The 13,946-nt window shown below is 27.4% G+C and overlaps 1 protein-coding gene across 3 annotated transcripts in view; it reads right to left on the bottom strand.

The window, feature by feature from the left end:
• Positions 1-13,946, bottom strand: part of LOC135140556 (voltage-dependent calcium channel subunit alpha-2/delta-3-like) — a 55,299-nt gene that overhangs the window by 19,178 nt on the left and 22,175 nt on the right. Inside the window, exons 15-21 of one of the 3 annotated variants that reach the window (XM_064071156.1) lie at positions 9,507-9,613; positions 9,355-9,454; positions 9,250-9,282; positions 9,020-9,133; positions 8,712-8,973; positions 1,281-1,529; positions 1,026-1,228 (exon numbers count right to left, since the gene is read on the bottom strand). In XM_064071156.1, the coding sequence (XP_063927226.1) occupies positions 1,026-1,228; positions 1,281-1,529; positions 8,712-8,973; positions 9,020-9,133; positions 9,250-9,282; positions 9,355-9,454; positions 9,507-9,613 (1,068 nt within the window). The remainder of the gene's footprint in view (positions 1-1,025; positions 1,229-1,280; positions 1,530-8,711; positions 8,974-9,019; positions 9,134-9,249; positions 9,283-9,354; positions 9,455-9,506; positions 9,614-13,946) is intronic. The other 2 variants (XM_064071154.1, XM_064071155.1) reach the window with 2 other exon arrangements.

The raw sequence follows: 13,946 nt of genomic DNA, 5'->3' as shown, positions 1-13,946 counted from the left end.
TTATCAAATTTTCTGTTTCTTCAATTTTTAAATTTGCAATTTTTCGATGCAATATTTTTTCATTTTTTCTTCTCTTTGAATTTTTCGTGTTTCCAATTGATTTGGTAATTTTTCAATTTGCAAATTTTCGTATTACATTTTAATTTTTCAATTATCCAATCTTTGTATTTTTTAAATTCACGATTTTTCTTTCGCTTTGAATGTATCGATTTTTCAATTGTTTCCTATTTTTAAATTTTGATTTTTCCATTTGCAGTTTTTCAATTTTCCGTTTTATCATTTTTTCGACTTTTCAGTTCCCACTTTTTTATTTTTTGATTCCTAATTTTTTGTTTCCTTTTCATTTTTCGAGTTTAATTTTTCAATTTTACAATTTAAATTTGAAAATTTTTGGTTTCAGCTTTTGAATTTTCCTATTATCCAATATCTTGTTTCTCCAATTTTTAAATTTGCAAATTTTCGTTTGTTTAATTTTTCGACTTTCCTTATTTTCCGCTTTCTAATTAAATTTTTGATTTTTCAACTTCTGAATTTTTATTTCTTCGCCTTTATAGTTTTTCGTTTTTTAAATTTGCAATATTTTTTTCCGATTTTTCCTGAAGAAACAGCGCAAACTGCAGGCACAAAAAACTGTGTTTTCACCGGAAAATGTACAAAATTTCCTTGTTTATAATTTTGAAAAATTTCAAATTAAAAAAAAAATCTTGTACAAAACTGAAAAATTAAAAATCAAACATTAAAAATCAAGAATTTGAAAGGTTAAAAATCAAGAATTAAAATGTCAAAAATCTCCTTGTTAACATTTTTTTAAATTAAATTGAAAAATTCAAAAGTAGAAAAACTTAAAACTTAAAACTGAAAAGTCGAAAAGCTAAAATCGATGAACTGAAGTATCGAAAAATTGGAAAATTGTAACTCTTTCGTAGGTTGATTCATGGCACCTTTGTAACAACACAAAAATAAAAATCCCGCCCCTAGCAAGAGTGGGGACCCAATCCCGACCGCCCACCGCCAACTCCAATTACCAGTATCTAAAAGCGCCAAAATCGCCCGAATAATTCAACGCATAGACATAGTACTCCTCGTCGCACGGGGCGTATTTCAAGTGCTCCTCGATCGATCGGTGGTACAGAGTGTAAATGTCTTCAGTGCTGAGTGTGAGTGTTGGTGTGAGTGTGAGGAGGAGGTCGAAAATCCAACGCAAGAAGTACGTCATGCTCACGAAGGGCTGGATGGAAGGAAAGGTGAGTGCCGAGAAGGCCTGACTCCGGACGGCTTACCGTGGACATGGGCGGCGCGGGGTTGCTGGCCTCCTCCTCCTCGGGGCACAGGCCCTGGTAGTCGTACATGCGGGTCACGTTGTAGATGCCCTCGTTCACCAGGAAACCCATGATGTCGGGGCGGAACTTCCCGAAGAAGTAGCCCGTCTGGGTGAGGTCGTCGCTGACGATGATGTAGCCGTTCTCGTCGAGGAGGAAGCAGTCGAGCTCATCGGTCTCGCAGGTCCGGGTGCAGGCGATGTCGCCGCACTGGAAGAAAATGGGTCGGAGGTTATTTCGACAGGATTTCCGTTATTCCTGAAGTACAGTACAACAAATCACGCTTCTTTGAAAATTTTGTACAATTCTAGACTTCTGATAACCTCTATAAAGTAAAAACCAAAAACGAAAAATTGAAAAAAGATTTTTTATTTTTGAGTTTTTCGAATTTTTTATTTTTTTATATTTTTTTGATTTGTCTAATACTCGGTTTTCGATTTTTTGGCTTTTCAGTTTTTCGGTTTTTAAGACTTGATTTTTCGATTTTTCAATTTTTCAGTTTTTTAATTTTTCAAATTCTCGATTTTTTGACTCTTCGATTTTTCTATTTCTATTCTATTATATTATATTATATATATCTCTGATTTTACAACTTTTCTATTTTTCGGTTATTCAGATTTTCGAATTTTTAGTTTCTCAAATTTTCGATTTCTCGAATTTTCAATTTTTGAGTTTCTAGATTTTTTTACTTTTTCATTGTTTCGATTTCTCCACCTTTCAATTTTTTTATTTTTCGATGTTTCAATTTTTTAATTTTTCGATGTCTCGATTTTTCGTTTTTTGATTTTAGAATTTTCCAATTTTTTTTGAGGTTGCGATTTTAGATTTTTTAGTTTTTTGATTTTCTGATTTTTAAAATTACTGATTTTTCGGTTGTCCAATTTTTCAATTTCTCGATTTTTTGACTTTGTCATTTTTCGATTCCTCGCTTTTCCTATTTCTCGAATTTTGGATTTTTCAATTTTTTTGATTTGTCCATTTTTTGACTTTTCAGCTTTTCGGTTTCTCGATTTACACATTTTTCGATTATTCACTTTTTCGATATTTTAGTTTTGGGATTTTCCAGTTTTTCCATTCTTTAATATATCTTAGATTTTTCAGGTTTTCGAATTTTGAATTTTTCAATTTTTCGATTTCTCGATTTTTCAATTTTTCCATTTCCCAATTTTTAGACAATTTTGAAGTTTTAAGTTTCTCTATTTTTCAATTTTTACAATTTCTTGAGTTTTTCATGTTTCCATTTCTGGGTGTCTTGATTTCTTGGATTTTCGACTTTTCGGCTTTTCACTTTTTCGATTTCCCAATTTTCGAGGTGCGATTTCTCGAATTTTCGATTGTTCAATTTTCCGATTTTTCAATTTTTTAATTTTTCAATTTATTGATTTTTTTAATTCTAAGTTTTTGAATTTTTGAATTTTTGTCTTTCGATTTCTCGAATTCCCGGTTTTGAATTTTTTAGTTTTTTGATTTTTAGATTTTTAAAATTACTGATTTTTCGGTTTTCCAATTTTTCAATTTCTCGATTTTTTGTCTTTGTCATTTTTCGATTCTTCGATTTCCCTATTTCTCGAATTTTGGATTTTTAAATTTTTTTGATTTGTTTATTTTTTGACTTTTCAGCTTTTCGATTTTTCGATTTACACATTTTTCGATTATTCACTTTTTCGAGATTTTAGTTTTGGGATTTTCCAGTTGTTCCATTCTTTAATATATCTTCGAATTTTCAGGTTTTCGAATTTTGAATTTTTCAATTTTTCGATTTCTTGATTTTTTATGTTTCCATTTCTGGGTGTCTTGATTTCTTGGATCTTCGACTTTTCGGCTTTTCACTTTTTCGATTTCCCAATTTTCGAGGTGCGATTTCTCGAATTTTCGATTGTTCAATTTTCCGATTTTTCAATTTTTAAATTTTTCAATTTATTGGTTTTTTTAATTCTAAGTTTTTGAATTTTTTATTTTTTTGTCTTTCGATTTCTCGAATTCAGGGTTTTAGATTTTTTAGTTTTTTGATTTTTCGATTTTTAAAATTACTGATTTTTCGGTTGTCCAATTTTTCAATTTCTCGATTTTTTGACTTTCTCATTTTTCGATTCTTCGATTTTCCTATTTCTCAAATTTTGGATTTTTCAATTTTTTTGATTTGTCCATTTTTTGACTTTTCAGCTTTTCGATTTTTCGATTTACACATTTTTCGATTATACACTTTTTCGATATTTTAGTTTTGGGATTTTCCAGTTTTTCCATTCTTTAATATATCTTCAATTTTTCAGGTTTTCGAATTTTGAATTTTTCAATTTTCGATTTCTCGATTTTTCAATTTTTCCATTTCCCAATTTTTAGACAATTTTGAAATTTTAAGTTTCTCAATTTTTCAATTTTTACAATTTTTTGATTTTTTCATGTTTCCATTTCTGGGTGTGTTGATTTCTTGGATCTTCGACTTTTCGGCTTTTCACTTTTTCGATTTCCCAATTTATTGATTTTTTTTAATTCTAAGTTTTTGAATTTTTGATTTTTTTGTCTTTCGATTTCTCGAATTCCTGGTTTTAGATTTTTTAGTTTTTTGATTTTTCGGTTTTTAAAATTACTGATTTTTCGGTTGTCCAATTTTTCAATTTCTCGATTTTTTGACTTTGTCATTTTTCGATTCTTCGATTTTGCTATTTCTCGAATTTTGGATTTTTCAATTTTTTTTATTTGTCCATTTTTTGACTTTTCACCTTTTCGATTTTTCGATTTACACATTTTTCGATTATTCACTTTTTCGATATTTTAGTTTTGGGATTTTCCAGTTTTTCCATTCTTTAATATATCTTCAATTTTTCAGGTTTTCGAATTTTGAATTTTTCAATTTTTCGATTTCTCGATTTTTCAATTTTTCCATTTCCCAATTTTTAGACAATTTTGAAATTTTAAGTTTCTCAATTTTTCAATTTTTACAATTTCTTGATTTTTTCATGTTTCCATTTCTGGGTGTCTTGATTTCTTGGAGCTTCGACTTTTCGGCTTTTCACTTTTTCGATTTCCCAATTTTCGAGGTGCGATTTCTCGAATTTTCGATTGTTCAATTTTCCGATTTTTCAATTTTTTAATTTTTCAATTTATTGATTTTTTTAATTCTAAGTTTTTGAATTTTTGAATTTTTGTCTTTCGATTTCTCGAATTCCCGGTTTTAGATTTTTTAGTTTTTTGATTTTTCGATTTTTAAAATTACTGATTTTTCGGTTGTCCAATTTTTCAATTTCTCGATTTTTTGACTTTTTCATTTTTCGATTCTTCGATTTTCCTATTTCTCGAATTTTGGATTTTTCAATTTTTTGATTTGTCCATTTTTTGACTTTTCAACTTTTCAATTTTTCGATTTCACGATTTTTCAATTTTTCCATTTCCCCATTTTTCGATTCTTTTGGAATTTTTGATTTTCTCCATTTTTCAATTTTTCAATTCTTCAGTTTCTGGTATTTTCAATTTTTCGATATTTTAATTTCACATTTTTCAATTTTTCATTTTATCGATTTTTTAAAAATACTTTTTTTTTTATTTCTAGACTTTATGATTTCTCAATTTCTTGATTTCTTAGTTTTTTCATTTTTCGACTTCCGATTTTCGTGTTTTCAAGGTTTCAGTTTTTCAATTTTTCCATACTTTAATTTTTAAATTTTAAAACTTCGATTTTCAAAATAAAGAGTTTTTGGATCTTCAATTTTTCTATTTTAAAAATTTTTGATTTTTCGATTTTTCATATATTTGAATTTTCGATTTTGATGTTTTCATTTCTCGATTGTTCAATTTCTTGATTTTTTTATTTTTTAATGTTTTAATTTATCCATATTTTTAACTTCAAAATTTTTTAATTTTTTGGTTTTTTGCTATTTCGATTTTTCAATTTTTCGATATTTCCATGTTGTCTCAATTTTGGGGTTTTTCACTTTCTCAAAATTTCAATGTTTCGATTTTTTAATATTTTAATTTTTCGATTTTTCGAATTTTCTTCGATTTCTCCACATCTCGTTTTTTTGATTTTAAAAAATTTTCGATTTCTCGATTTTTTTCTATTTTTCAATTTTTCAAGTTTCCGATTTCTCAATTTTTTAATATTTTAATTTTGGGAATTTTTCAATTTTTGGATTTTCCAATTTTCCGATATTTTCAGTTTTAGATTTTTAGAATTTTTAGGATTTCAATTTATCGAAAAATCAAAAAACCGAATGATCGAGAAATCGAAACATCGAAAAATCAAATAATTGAAAATTAAAAAATCAAAAATTAAAAATATGAAAAAACGAAAATTTGAAAAGTCGGAAAAGCGAAAAATTGAAGAATCCAAAAGTTGAAAAATCCCAAAACTGAAATATAAAAATAAAAATCTAGAAATCGAAAAATTGAAAATCGAGAAATCGAAAAATTGATCAATTTTAAAAAATCTCAAAACCTGGAAAATTGAAACATCGAGAAATAGAAACATGAAAAGTTCGAGAAATTGAGAAATTGAAAAGTCGAGAAGTCGAAATAGTCCAAAATCGAAAAATTGAAAAAATTCGAAAACCCAAGAAATAGAAAAATTTAAACACTGAAAAATTGATAAATCAAAAATTTTAAAAATCGAAAAAGTTTAAACCGAGAATTCGAAAAATCGAAAAATCGAGAAATTGAAGCATCAAAAAATTGAAAACAAAAAATCGAAGAACTGAAAAATTGAAAAATCGGGAAACTGAAACATCAAAAAAAAATTGAAAAGCACAAAAAAATTAAAAATCTAAAATTTTAAAACTGGAATCGAAATATCGAAAAACTGAAAAATTTCAAAGCTGAAATCATCGAAAATTTAAAAAACCAAAAACCTGAAAAATCGAGAAGTCGAAAAGACAAAAAATTGAAGAATCGAAAAATTCAAAAATCCCAAAACTGAAAAATTGAAAAATTAAATAAAAATTGAAGAATTGAAAATCCTAAATCTGAAACATGGAAAAATTGAAAAATGAGAAATGAAATAGCCCAAAATCGAAAAATTCAAAAATAAATCAAAAAAAATCCATAAATTTAAAAATCGAAAAATCGGGAAATTGAATAATCGAAACATTGAAAAATTGTTAATTCGAAAACTTGGGAAGGCGAAAAATTTAAACACTGACTAATCGAAGAACAAAAAATTTTGAAAATGAAAAAATGAATAACCGAAAAATTTAAAACCGAGATTTCGAAAAATTGAAAGATCAATAAATCAAAGCATTAAAAAAAAACGAAAAATAAAAAACTGAAGAACTGAAAAACTGACACTTAAATGGAAAAAGTGAAAAGTAAAAAAAAAATAAAAATCAAAAATTTCAAAATTCGTAAAATTGAAAAATCAAGATATCGAAAAGTCGAGAATTTAAAAAACGAAAAGTCAAAAAATCAAAAAATTGCAGAATCGAAATATCGAAAAATCCCAAAATTGAAATATCTAAAAACTTAAAAATCCCAAAGCTGAAACATTGAAAAATTAAAAAATGAAAAACCTGAATAATAAATAAATTGAAAAATTGGGAGACTGAATAATCGAATAATTGAAAAATTGATAATTCAAAAAACTGAGAAATGGAAAAATTTAAACACTGAAAAATCGAAAAACAAAAGATTTTGAAAAACGAAAAACTGAAAAATCGAAAAATTTAAAACCGAGAATTGAAAAAATTGAAGAACTGAAAACTAGAAAAATCCGGAAATTGAAACATCAAAAAATAGAAAAATTGAATATTAAAAAAATTAAATATCCAAAATTTCAAAATTCGTAAAATTGAAAAATCAAGAAATCGCAAAATCGAAAAGTCGAGAAATTTAATAATCGAAAAATTCTAGAATGGAAATATCGAAAAATTCCAAAACCGAAATGTCCAAAAACCGAAAAATGTCAAAGCTGAAACATCGAAAAATTAAAAAATCAAGAATCTAAAAAACAAAAAAATTGAAAATCGAAAAATTAAAAATTCAAGAATCTAAAAAACAAAAAAATTGAAAAGTTGAAAAATAAAAAATTGAAGAATTTAATAATTAAGACATTTAAACATCAAAAATGGAAAAATTGAAAAGTAAAAAAAAAATAAAAATCCAAAATTTCAAAATTCGTAAAATTGAAAAATCAAGAAATCGAAAAGTCGAAAAATTGAAAAATTGCAGAATCGAAATATCGAAAAATTCCAAAATTGAAATATCTAAAAGCTTAAAAATCCCAAAGCTGAAACATTGAAAAATTAAAAAATAAAAAACCTGAATAAAATGAAAAATCGGGAGATTGAATAATCGAATAATTGAAAAATTGATAATTCAAAAAACTGAAAAATCGAAAAATTTAAAACCGAGAATTGAAAAAATTGAAGAACTGATAAATAGAAAAATCCGGAAATTGAAACATCAAAAAATAGAAAAATTGAAAAGTAAAAAAATTAAAGATCCAAAATTTCAAAATTCGTAAAATTGAAAAATCAAGAAATCGCAAAATCGAAAAGTCAAGAAATTTAAAAATCGAAAAATTCTAGAAGGGAAATATCGAAAAATCCCAAAACCGAAATGTCCAAAAACTGAAAAATGTCAAAGCTGAAACATCGAAAAATTAAAAAATCAAGGATCTAAAAAACAAAAAAATTGAAAAGTCGAAAAACAGAAGAATTGAAAACCCCAAAAAGCAAAAAATCGGAAAAACGAGTAGTAGAGAAATCGAAACTTAAAATGGAAAACTCGGGAAATGGGAAACTCAAAAAACCGAAAAACTGAAAAATCGAAAGGTCGAGAAATTGAGAAATGGAAAAATAAAAAAATCGGGAAATCGAAAAATTGAAATGTCGATTAATCGAGAAATGAAGAAATCGAAAAATCGAAAATTTAGAAACGTCAAAAGTTGAAAATTAAAAAATCTTAAAATGAAGATTTGAAATATTGAAAATTCCCACAGTTGAAATATAGGTTTCGATAAATCGATGAATCTAAACCTCGCAAAATTGAAAAATAAAAAAAAAATCGAAAAATCGAAAAATTGAAAAATCCCAAAACTGAAACACAGAAAAATTGAGAAATCGAAAAATTGAAAAATCGAGAAATCTAAAAATCAAAAATTGAAAATAGGAAAATCCCAAAACTGAAATACCGAAAAATTGAGAAGTCGAAAATTGAAAAATCGAAAAACCAAAAAATAGAAAATTCGGAAAATTGTCACACACAAAGTCCAAACCAAAGTTCACTGTTATTCTTAAAATTTAAATGACATTTATTCGACGAAATTGTAAGATGATATCATCAATTCCTAGGAGGGGCATGAAACAACTCAATACGGATTCATAAACCACAAGTATAGGAGTACGTTATTTTATAAAATTTGTAAAAAAAATATTATTATTATTATTATTAAGTTTAACTTACACTCGTCGTTATATTCCGGAAAAGCGAATACAACGCACTGTGGTACGACTGGTACCCAATCACCGCCGCAGGACTCTTCTTCGCACCCTCTTCTCGAAAGATGGCGTGACTCACCGTCAACAGCGTGTTATTCTCGTCACCCACATCAAACGGGACCGAGTACACGTACGCCGTGTGGTCCTTGTAGTGGTACTCCACGGCCCTCTTGTACCATATCTCATCAATCGCCTTATTATGTAGTATATGAAAGTGCCTGTAAGTACTACTCAGGGTGTTAGAACCCTAAAATCCCCATCAGTCCAACTCACGGTTCCTCCTTAGCATTCGCGTCGATGTTCTGGGGGAAGTCCTGCCACCGCGTCAGCCCGCTATGCGTCGCCAAAAACGCGACAGTGATGCCAAACCTCCGGATGAACTTCTCCCTAAAAACAAACACTATTGTGGATAGGGTAACCCCACGCACAACTTGGAGGCCTGCAAGAAATCCCCTTACACCTACACCTATACGTATAAAAATTTCGTCAAGGGAATACCGTACCTTGGCATTAAAGCCATCAATACAGCTATGGGTCTTAAGAAAAATTAAATTAGAGTGTGTTTAGAGTTAGTGTTCGGTGGGTATTCGAAATGGGACGCCACTTACCCGTTTTCTTCTTTAGTGTAGTTGGCGGTGGTGATGTTTTCGCTGAACCAGGAGGTGATCTTGGCGTCGGCGACGACCTTGGTGATGAGTCGACGGTCGCCTGTTTAGTTCAAAATTTTAGGTTAGGGTTAATGGGGTGGTGAGGTACGTACACTCGAGCCACTTCCACTTGATTCCTTCGATCTTCTTGAGGAAGTGCAAGAGTTCCTCTTCTGGGGTCTCGAAGTAGTGGCGGTCGTCCATGTAGCGGCAGTAATGCCTACAATGTTGTAAAAAAAATTGATTAAACCAGCTATTACCCAGCAGCGAGGGATTAGACTTCTCCGCCTCTTCTCTGCGGGTTTTCATAATCCCATACTTAGCTAAACTAAAGTGGATTTTTTTTATCTGGCTGTCGTCTGTTTGAGTTGATCCCTCGATTTTTAATTTTTTGATTATTTAAGTTTTCGGTTTTTTAATTTCACAATTTTCAAATTTAAAATATTTCAGATTTGTAAGTTTTCGACTTTTGAATTTTAGAATTATTTAATTTTTAAATATCTTAATTTTTCGTCTTTTGAATTTTTCAGTTTTTATTTCTTCAATTTTTTGAAGTGTAATTTTTCGATTTAACAATTTTTCGAAGTTTCAGTTTCTTGATTGACGAATTTTTGATTTTACAATGTTTAGTTTTTCATTTTTTCAATTTTTAATTTTTCAACTTTTCGTTTTTTCAGTTAACAATTTTTCGATTTTCGATATTTTGTTTTTTCAGTTTTTCCATTTGCAGTTTTTCGATTTTCCAAAAATAAATTTGTCATTCTTTTGTTTCTTCAAATTTATGACATCCTAGTTTACATTTTAAAATTTTCAGTTTTTCGATTTTCCAACTTTTGGAGTTTCAATTTTTAGATTTTGATTCAATTTTTCGTTTCGGTTTTTTATTTTTATTAGTTTTCAATTTTTCGGTTTTTCAATTTTAGATTTTTCAGTTTTTCAATTTTTCCTTTCTTCCAATTTTTAGATAGAACTCGGAAAATGGGATAACTGTATTTTCAAAAATTGAAAAATTGGAAAATCGAGGAACAGAAAATCAAATATTGAAAATTTGAAAAATTGAATAAACGAAAAATTATAAAATCAAAAGAAACATTGAAAAAATAAAGGATGTGAAAAAACGAAAAATTGTAACATACAAACGTGAAAATGAAAATTAAAAAGCGAGAAAATGAAAAATAAAAATTAAGAACTTGAAACATTGAGTAAAGGAAAAATTGAAAAATCGAAGAAAGCAAAAATTTAAGTCGAAGAATTGAAAAATGAAAGAAAACAAAAAAACGGAAAATTGAAAAATTGAGAAATCAAACAGTCGAAAAATCGAAAAGCCGAAAATTCGAAAATTTAAAAATTAGAAACCAAAAATCTGAAAAATCAAAATATTAAAAAGTCGAGAAATTAAAGAACCGAAAAAAGAAAAAATCGAAAAACCCATTAATTCTGAAATCCGAAAATCAAAAAATCGGCAATTTAGAAAGGCTAAAATCGAAAAATCGAAGCAGAAACTTCGAAAAATTGAAGAGACGAAAAATTGAAAAATCAAAAAGTCGAAGAATCGAAAAGCCGAGAAATCGAAAATTTAAAAAATCAAAAATCTGAAAGATCGAACAATTGAAAAGTCGCAAAATTGAAGAATTTGAAAGTCGAAAAATCAACATCGAAAAATTCAGAATTGGATAAATCGAAAATCTAAAACATTAAAAATTTAGAAACGCCAAAAATCGAATAATCCAAGAATGGAAACACTGGAAAATTCCAAAACAGAAATTTCGGAAAATTGAAAAATTGAAATATAAAATCAAAAATCTGAAAAATCAACAATTCAAGAGTCGAAAAATTGAAAATCAGAAAGTTGAAAGATCAAAATCGAAAAATCGAGAATTGGAGAAATCGAAAAACTAAAAAATTGAAAATTCTGAAACTCCAAAAATCGAAAAAAAAAAAAACAAAAACAGAAATTTCGGAAAATTAGGAAGTTGAAATTGAAAAATCGAAAAATTGAAAAACTAGAAAGTCGAAAAATCGAAAAGCCGAAACATTGAAAATTTAAAAATCCAAAAACTGAATAATCTAATCGAAAACTCTAAAAATTGAAAAATCTGAAAGTCGAAAAATCAAAAAATAAAAATCGAGAATTGGAGAAATCGAAAAACTAAAATTTTGAAAATTTTGAAACGCCAAAAATCGAAATACTGGAAAATCCCAAAACAAAAATTTCGGAAAATTGATAAGTCAAAAAATTGAAAAATCAGAGAGTCGAAAAATCAGAAAATCGAAGACAAAAACCAAAATCTAAAAAATCGATCGATTCAAAAATCGAAAATTGAAAATAAAAAAATCGAGAATTGAAGAAGTCCAGAAATTGAAACTTCGAAAAGTCGATAAATCAAAGAACAGAAAAAATTGAAAAGCCGATTAACTGAGAAATCAAGAAATTGAAAAATTGAAAATTTAGAAACGCCAAAAATCGAAAAATCTAAAAATTTAAGAGTCGAAAAATGAAAAATCGAAAAATTGAAAAACTAGAAAGTCGAAAAATCGAAAAGCCGAAACTTTGAAAATTTAAAAATCCAAAAACTGAATAATCTAATCGAAAACTCTAAAAATTGAAAAATCTGAAAGTCGAAAAATCAAAAACTAAAAATCGTGAATTGGACAAATCGAAAAACTAAAATTTTGAAAATTTTGAAACGCCAAAAATTTCGGAAAATTGAGTGGTCGAAAAATTGAAAAATCAGAAAGTCCAAAAATCGAAAAACCGAATAATCGAAGACATAAAAAACAAAAATCTGAAAAATCGATCAATTCAAAAATCTAAAATTGAAAATCAGAAAGTTGAAAAATTAAAATCGAAAAATCGAGATTTGGAGAAATGGAAAAACTAAAAAATTAAAGATTTTGAAACGCAAAAAATCGAGAAAAAAATGGAAAAACTGAAAAATCCAAAAACAGAAATTTCAGAAAATTGGGAAGTCGAAAAACTGAAAAAACGAAAAATTTAAAAATCAAAAATCTGAAAAATCTAACAATTGAAAAGTCGCAAAATTGAAGAATCTGAAAGTTGAAAAATCAAGAAGTCGAGAAATGGAAAATTTAAAAATCAAAAATCTGAAGACTCAAACAATTGAAAGGTCGAAAAATTGAAAAACCGAAAAATTTAAAAATCAAAAATCTGAAAAATCTAACAATTGAAAAGTCGCAAAATTGAAGAATCTGAAAGTTGAAAAATCAAAATCGAAAAATCCAGAATTGGAGAAATTAATAAATTAAAATATCGAAAAGTCGATAAATCAAAGAACAGAAAAATCGAAAACCGAATAATTGAGAAACCAAAAATTTGAAAAATTAAAAATTTAGGAACGCCAAAAATCGAAAAATCCAAGACTGGAAATACTGGAAAATCCCAAAACAGAAATTTTGGAAAATTGAGAAGTCGAAAAATTGAAAAATTAGAAAGTCGAAAAATCGAAAAGCCGAAAAATCGAAATATAAAACCAAAAATCTGAAAAATCCAACAATTCAAAGTCGAAAAATTGAAAATCAGAAAGTTAAAAAGTCAAAATCGAAAAATCGATATCTGAAGAAATCGAAAAACTAAAAAATTGAAAATTCTGATACTTCAAAAATCGAAAAAAAACCTAAAAACAGAAATTTCGGAAAATTGGGAAGTTGAAATTGAAAAATCAGAAAGTCGAAAAATCTAAAATTTAAAAAATCCAAGAATGGTATTGAAAAATCCCGAAACAGCTATTTCAAAAAATTGAAAAGGCGAAAAATTGAAAAATCCGAAAGTCGAAAAATCAAAACCAAAAAATCGAGAATTGGAGAAGTCCAGAAATTGAAAATTCGAAAAGTTGATAAATCAAAGAACAGAAAAAGTCCAAAAAATCCATGAATTGAGAAATCAAGAAATTCAAAGATTGAAAATTTAGAAACTCAAAAAATCGATAAATCTAAAAATTTAAGAGGGGAAATACTGAAAAATCCCAGTAGAAATTTCGGAAAATTGAGAAGTCGAAAAATGAAAAATCGAAAAATTGAAAATCAGAAAGTCGAAAAATCGAAATATAAAATAAAAAATCTGAAAAATCCAACAATTCAAGAGTCGAAAAATTGAAAATCAGAAAGTCGAAAAATTGAAAATCAGAAAGTTCAAAAATCAAAATCGAAAAATCGAGAATTGGAGAAATCGAAAAACTAAAAAATTGAAAATTTTGAAACTCCAAATATCGAAAAATTTAAAATTGAAGAGTGGAAAAACTGAAAAATACCAAAATAGAAATTTCGGAAAATTGAGAAGTCGAAGAATGAAAAATTCAAAAACCAGAAAGTCGGAAAATCGCAAAAGCCGAAAAGTCTAAAATTGAAAAATCGAACCAAAGTCGAAAAACTGAAAAATTTGATAGTCGAAAAATCGGGAATTGGAGAAATCGAAAAACTAAAAAATTTAAAATCTCGAAACGCTAAAAATCGAAATATTCAAAAATTGAAATATTGAAAAAACCCAAAACAGAAATTTCGGAAAATTGGGAAGTCGAAAAATTGAAAAATCGAGA

This window comes from Zophobas morio, unplaced genomic scaffold (assembly GCF_036711695.1).
Source record: "Zophobas morio isolate AGI-343-1 ecotype UQ-CSIRO unplaced genomic scaffold, CSIRO_AGI_Zmor_V1 ptg000040l, whole genome shotgun sequence".
NCBI lineage: Eukaryota > Metazoa > Arthropoda > Insecta > Coleoptera > Tenebrionidae > Zophobas > Zophobas morio.
The sequence above is the reverse complement of the archived record's forward strand: the minus strand, read 5'-3'. Positions and strand labels throughout refer to the sequence as shown.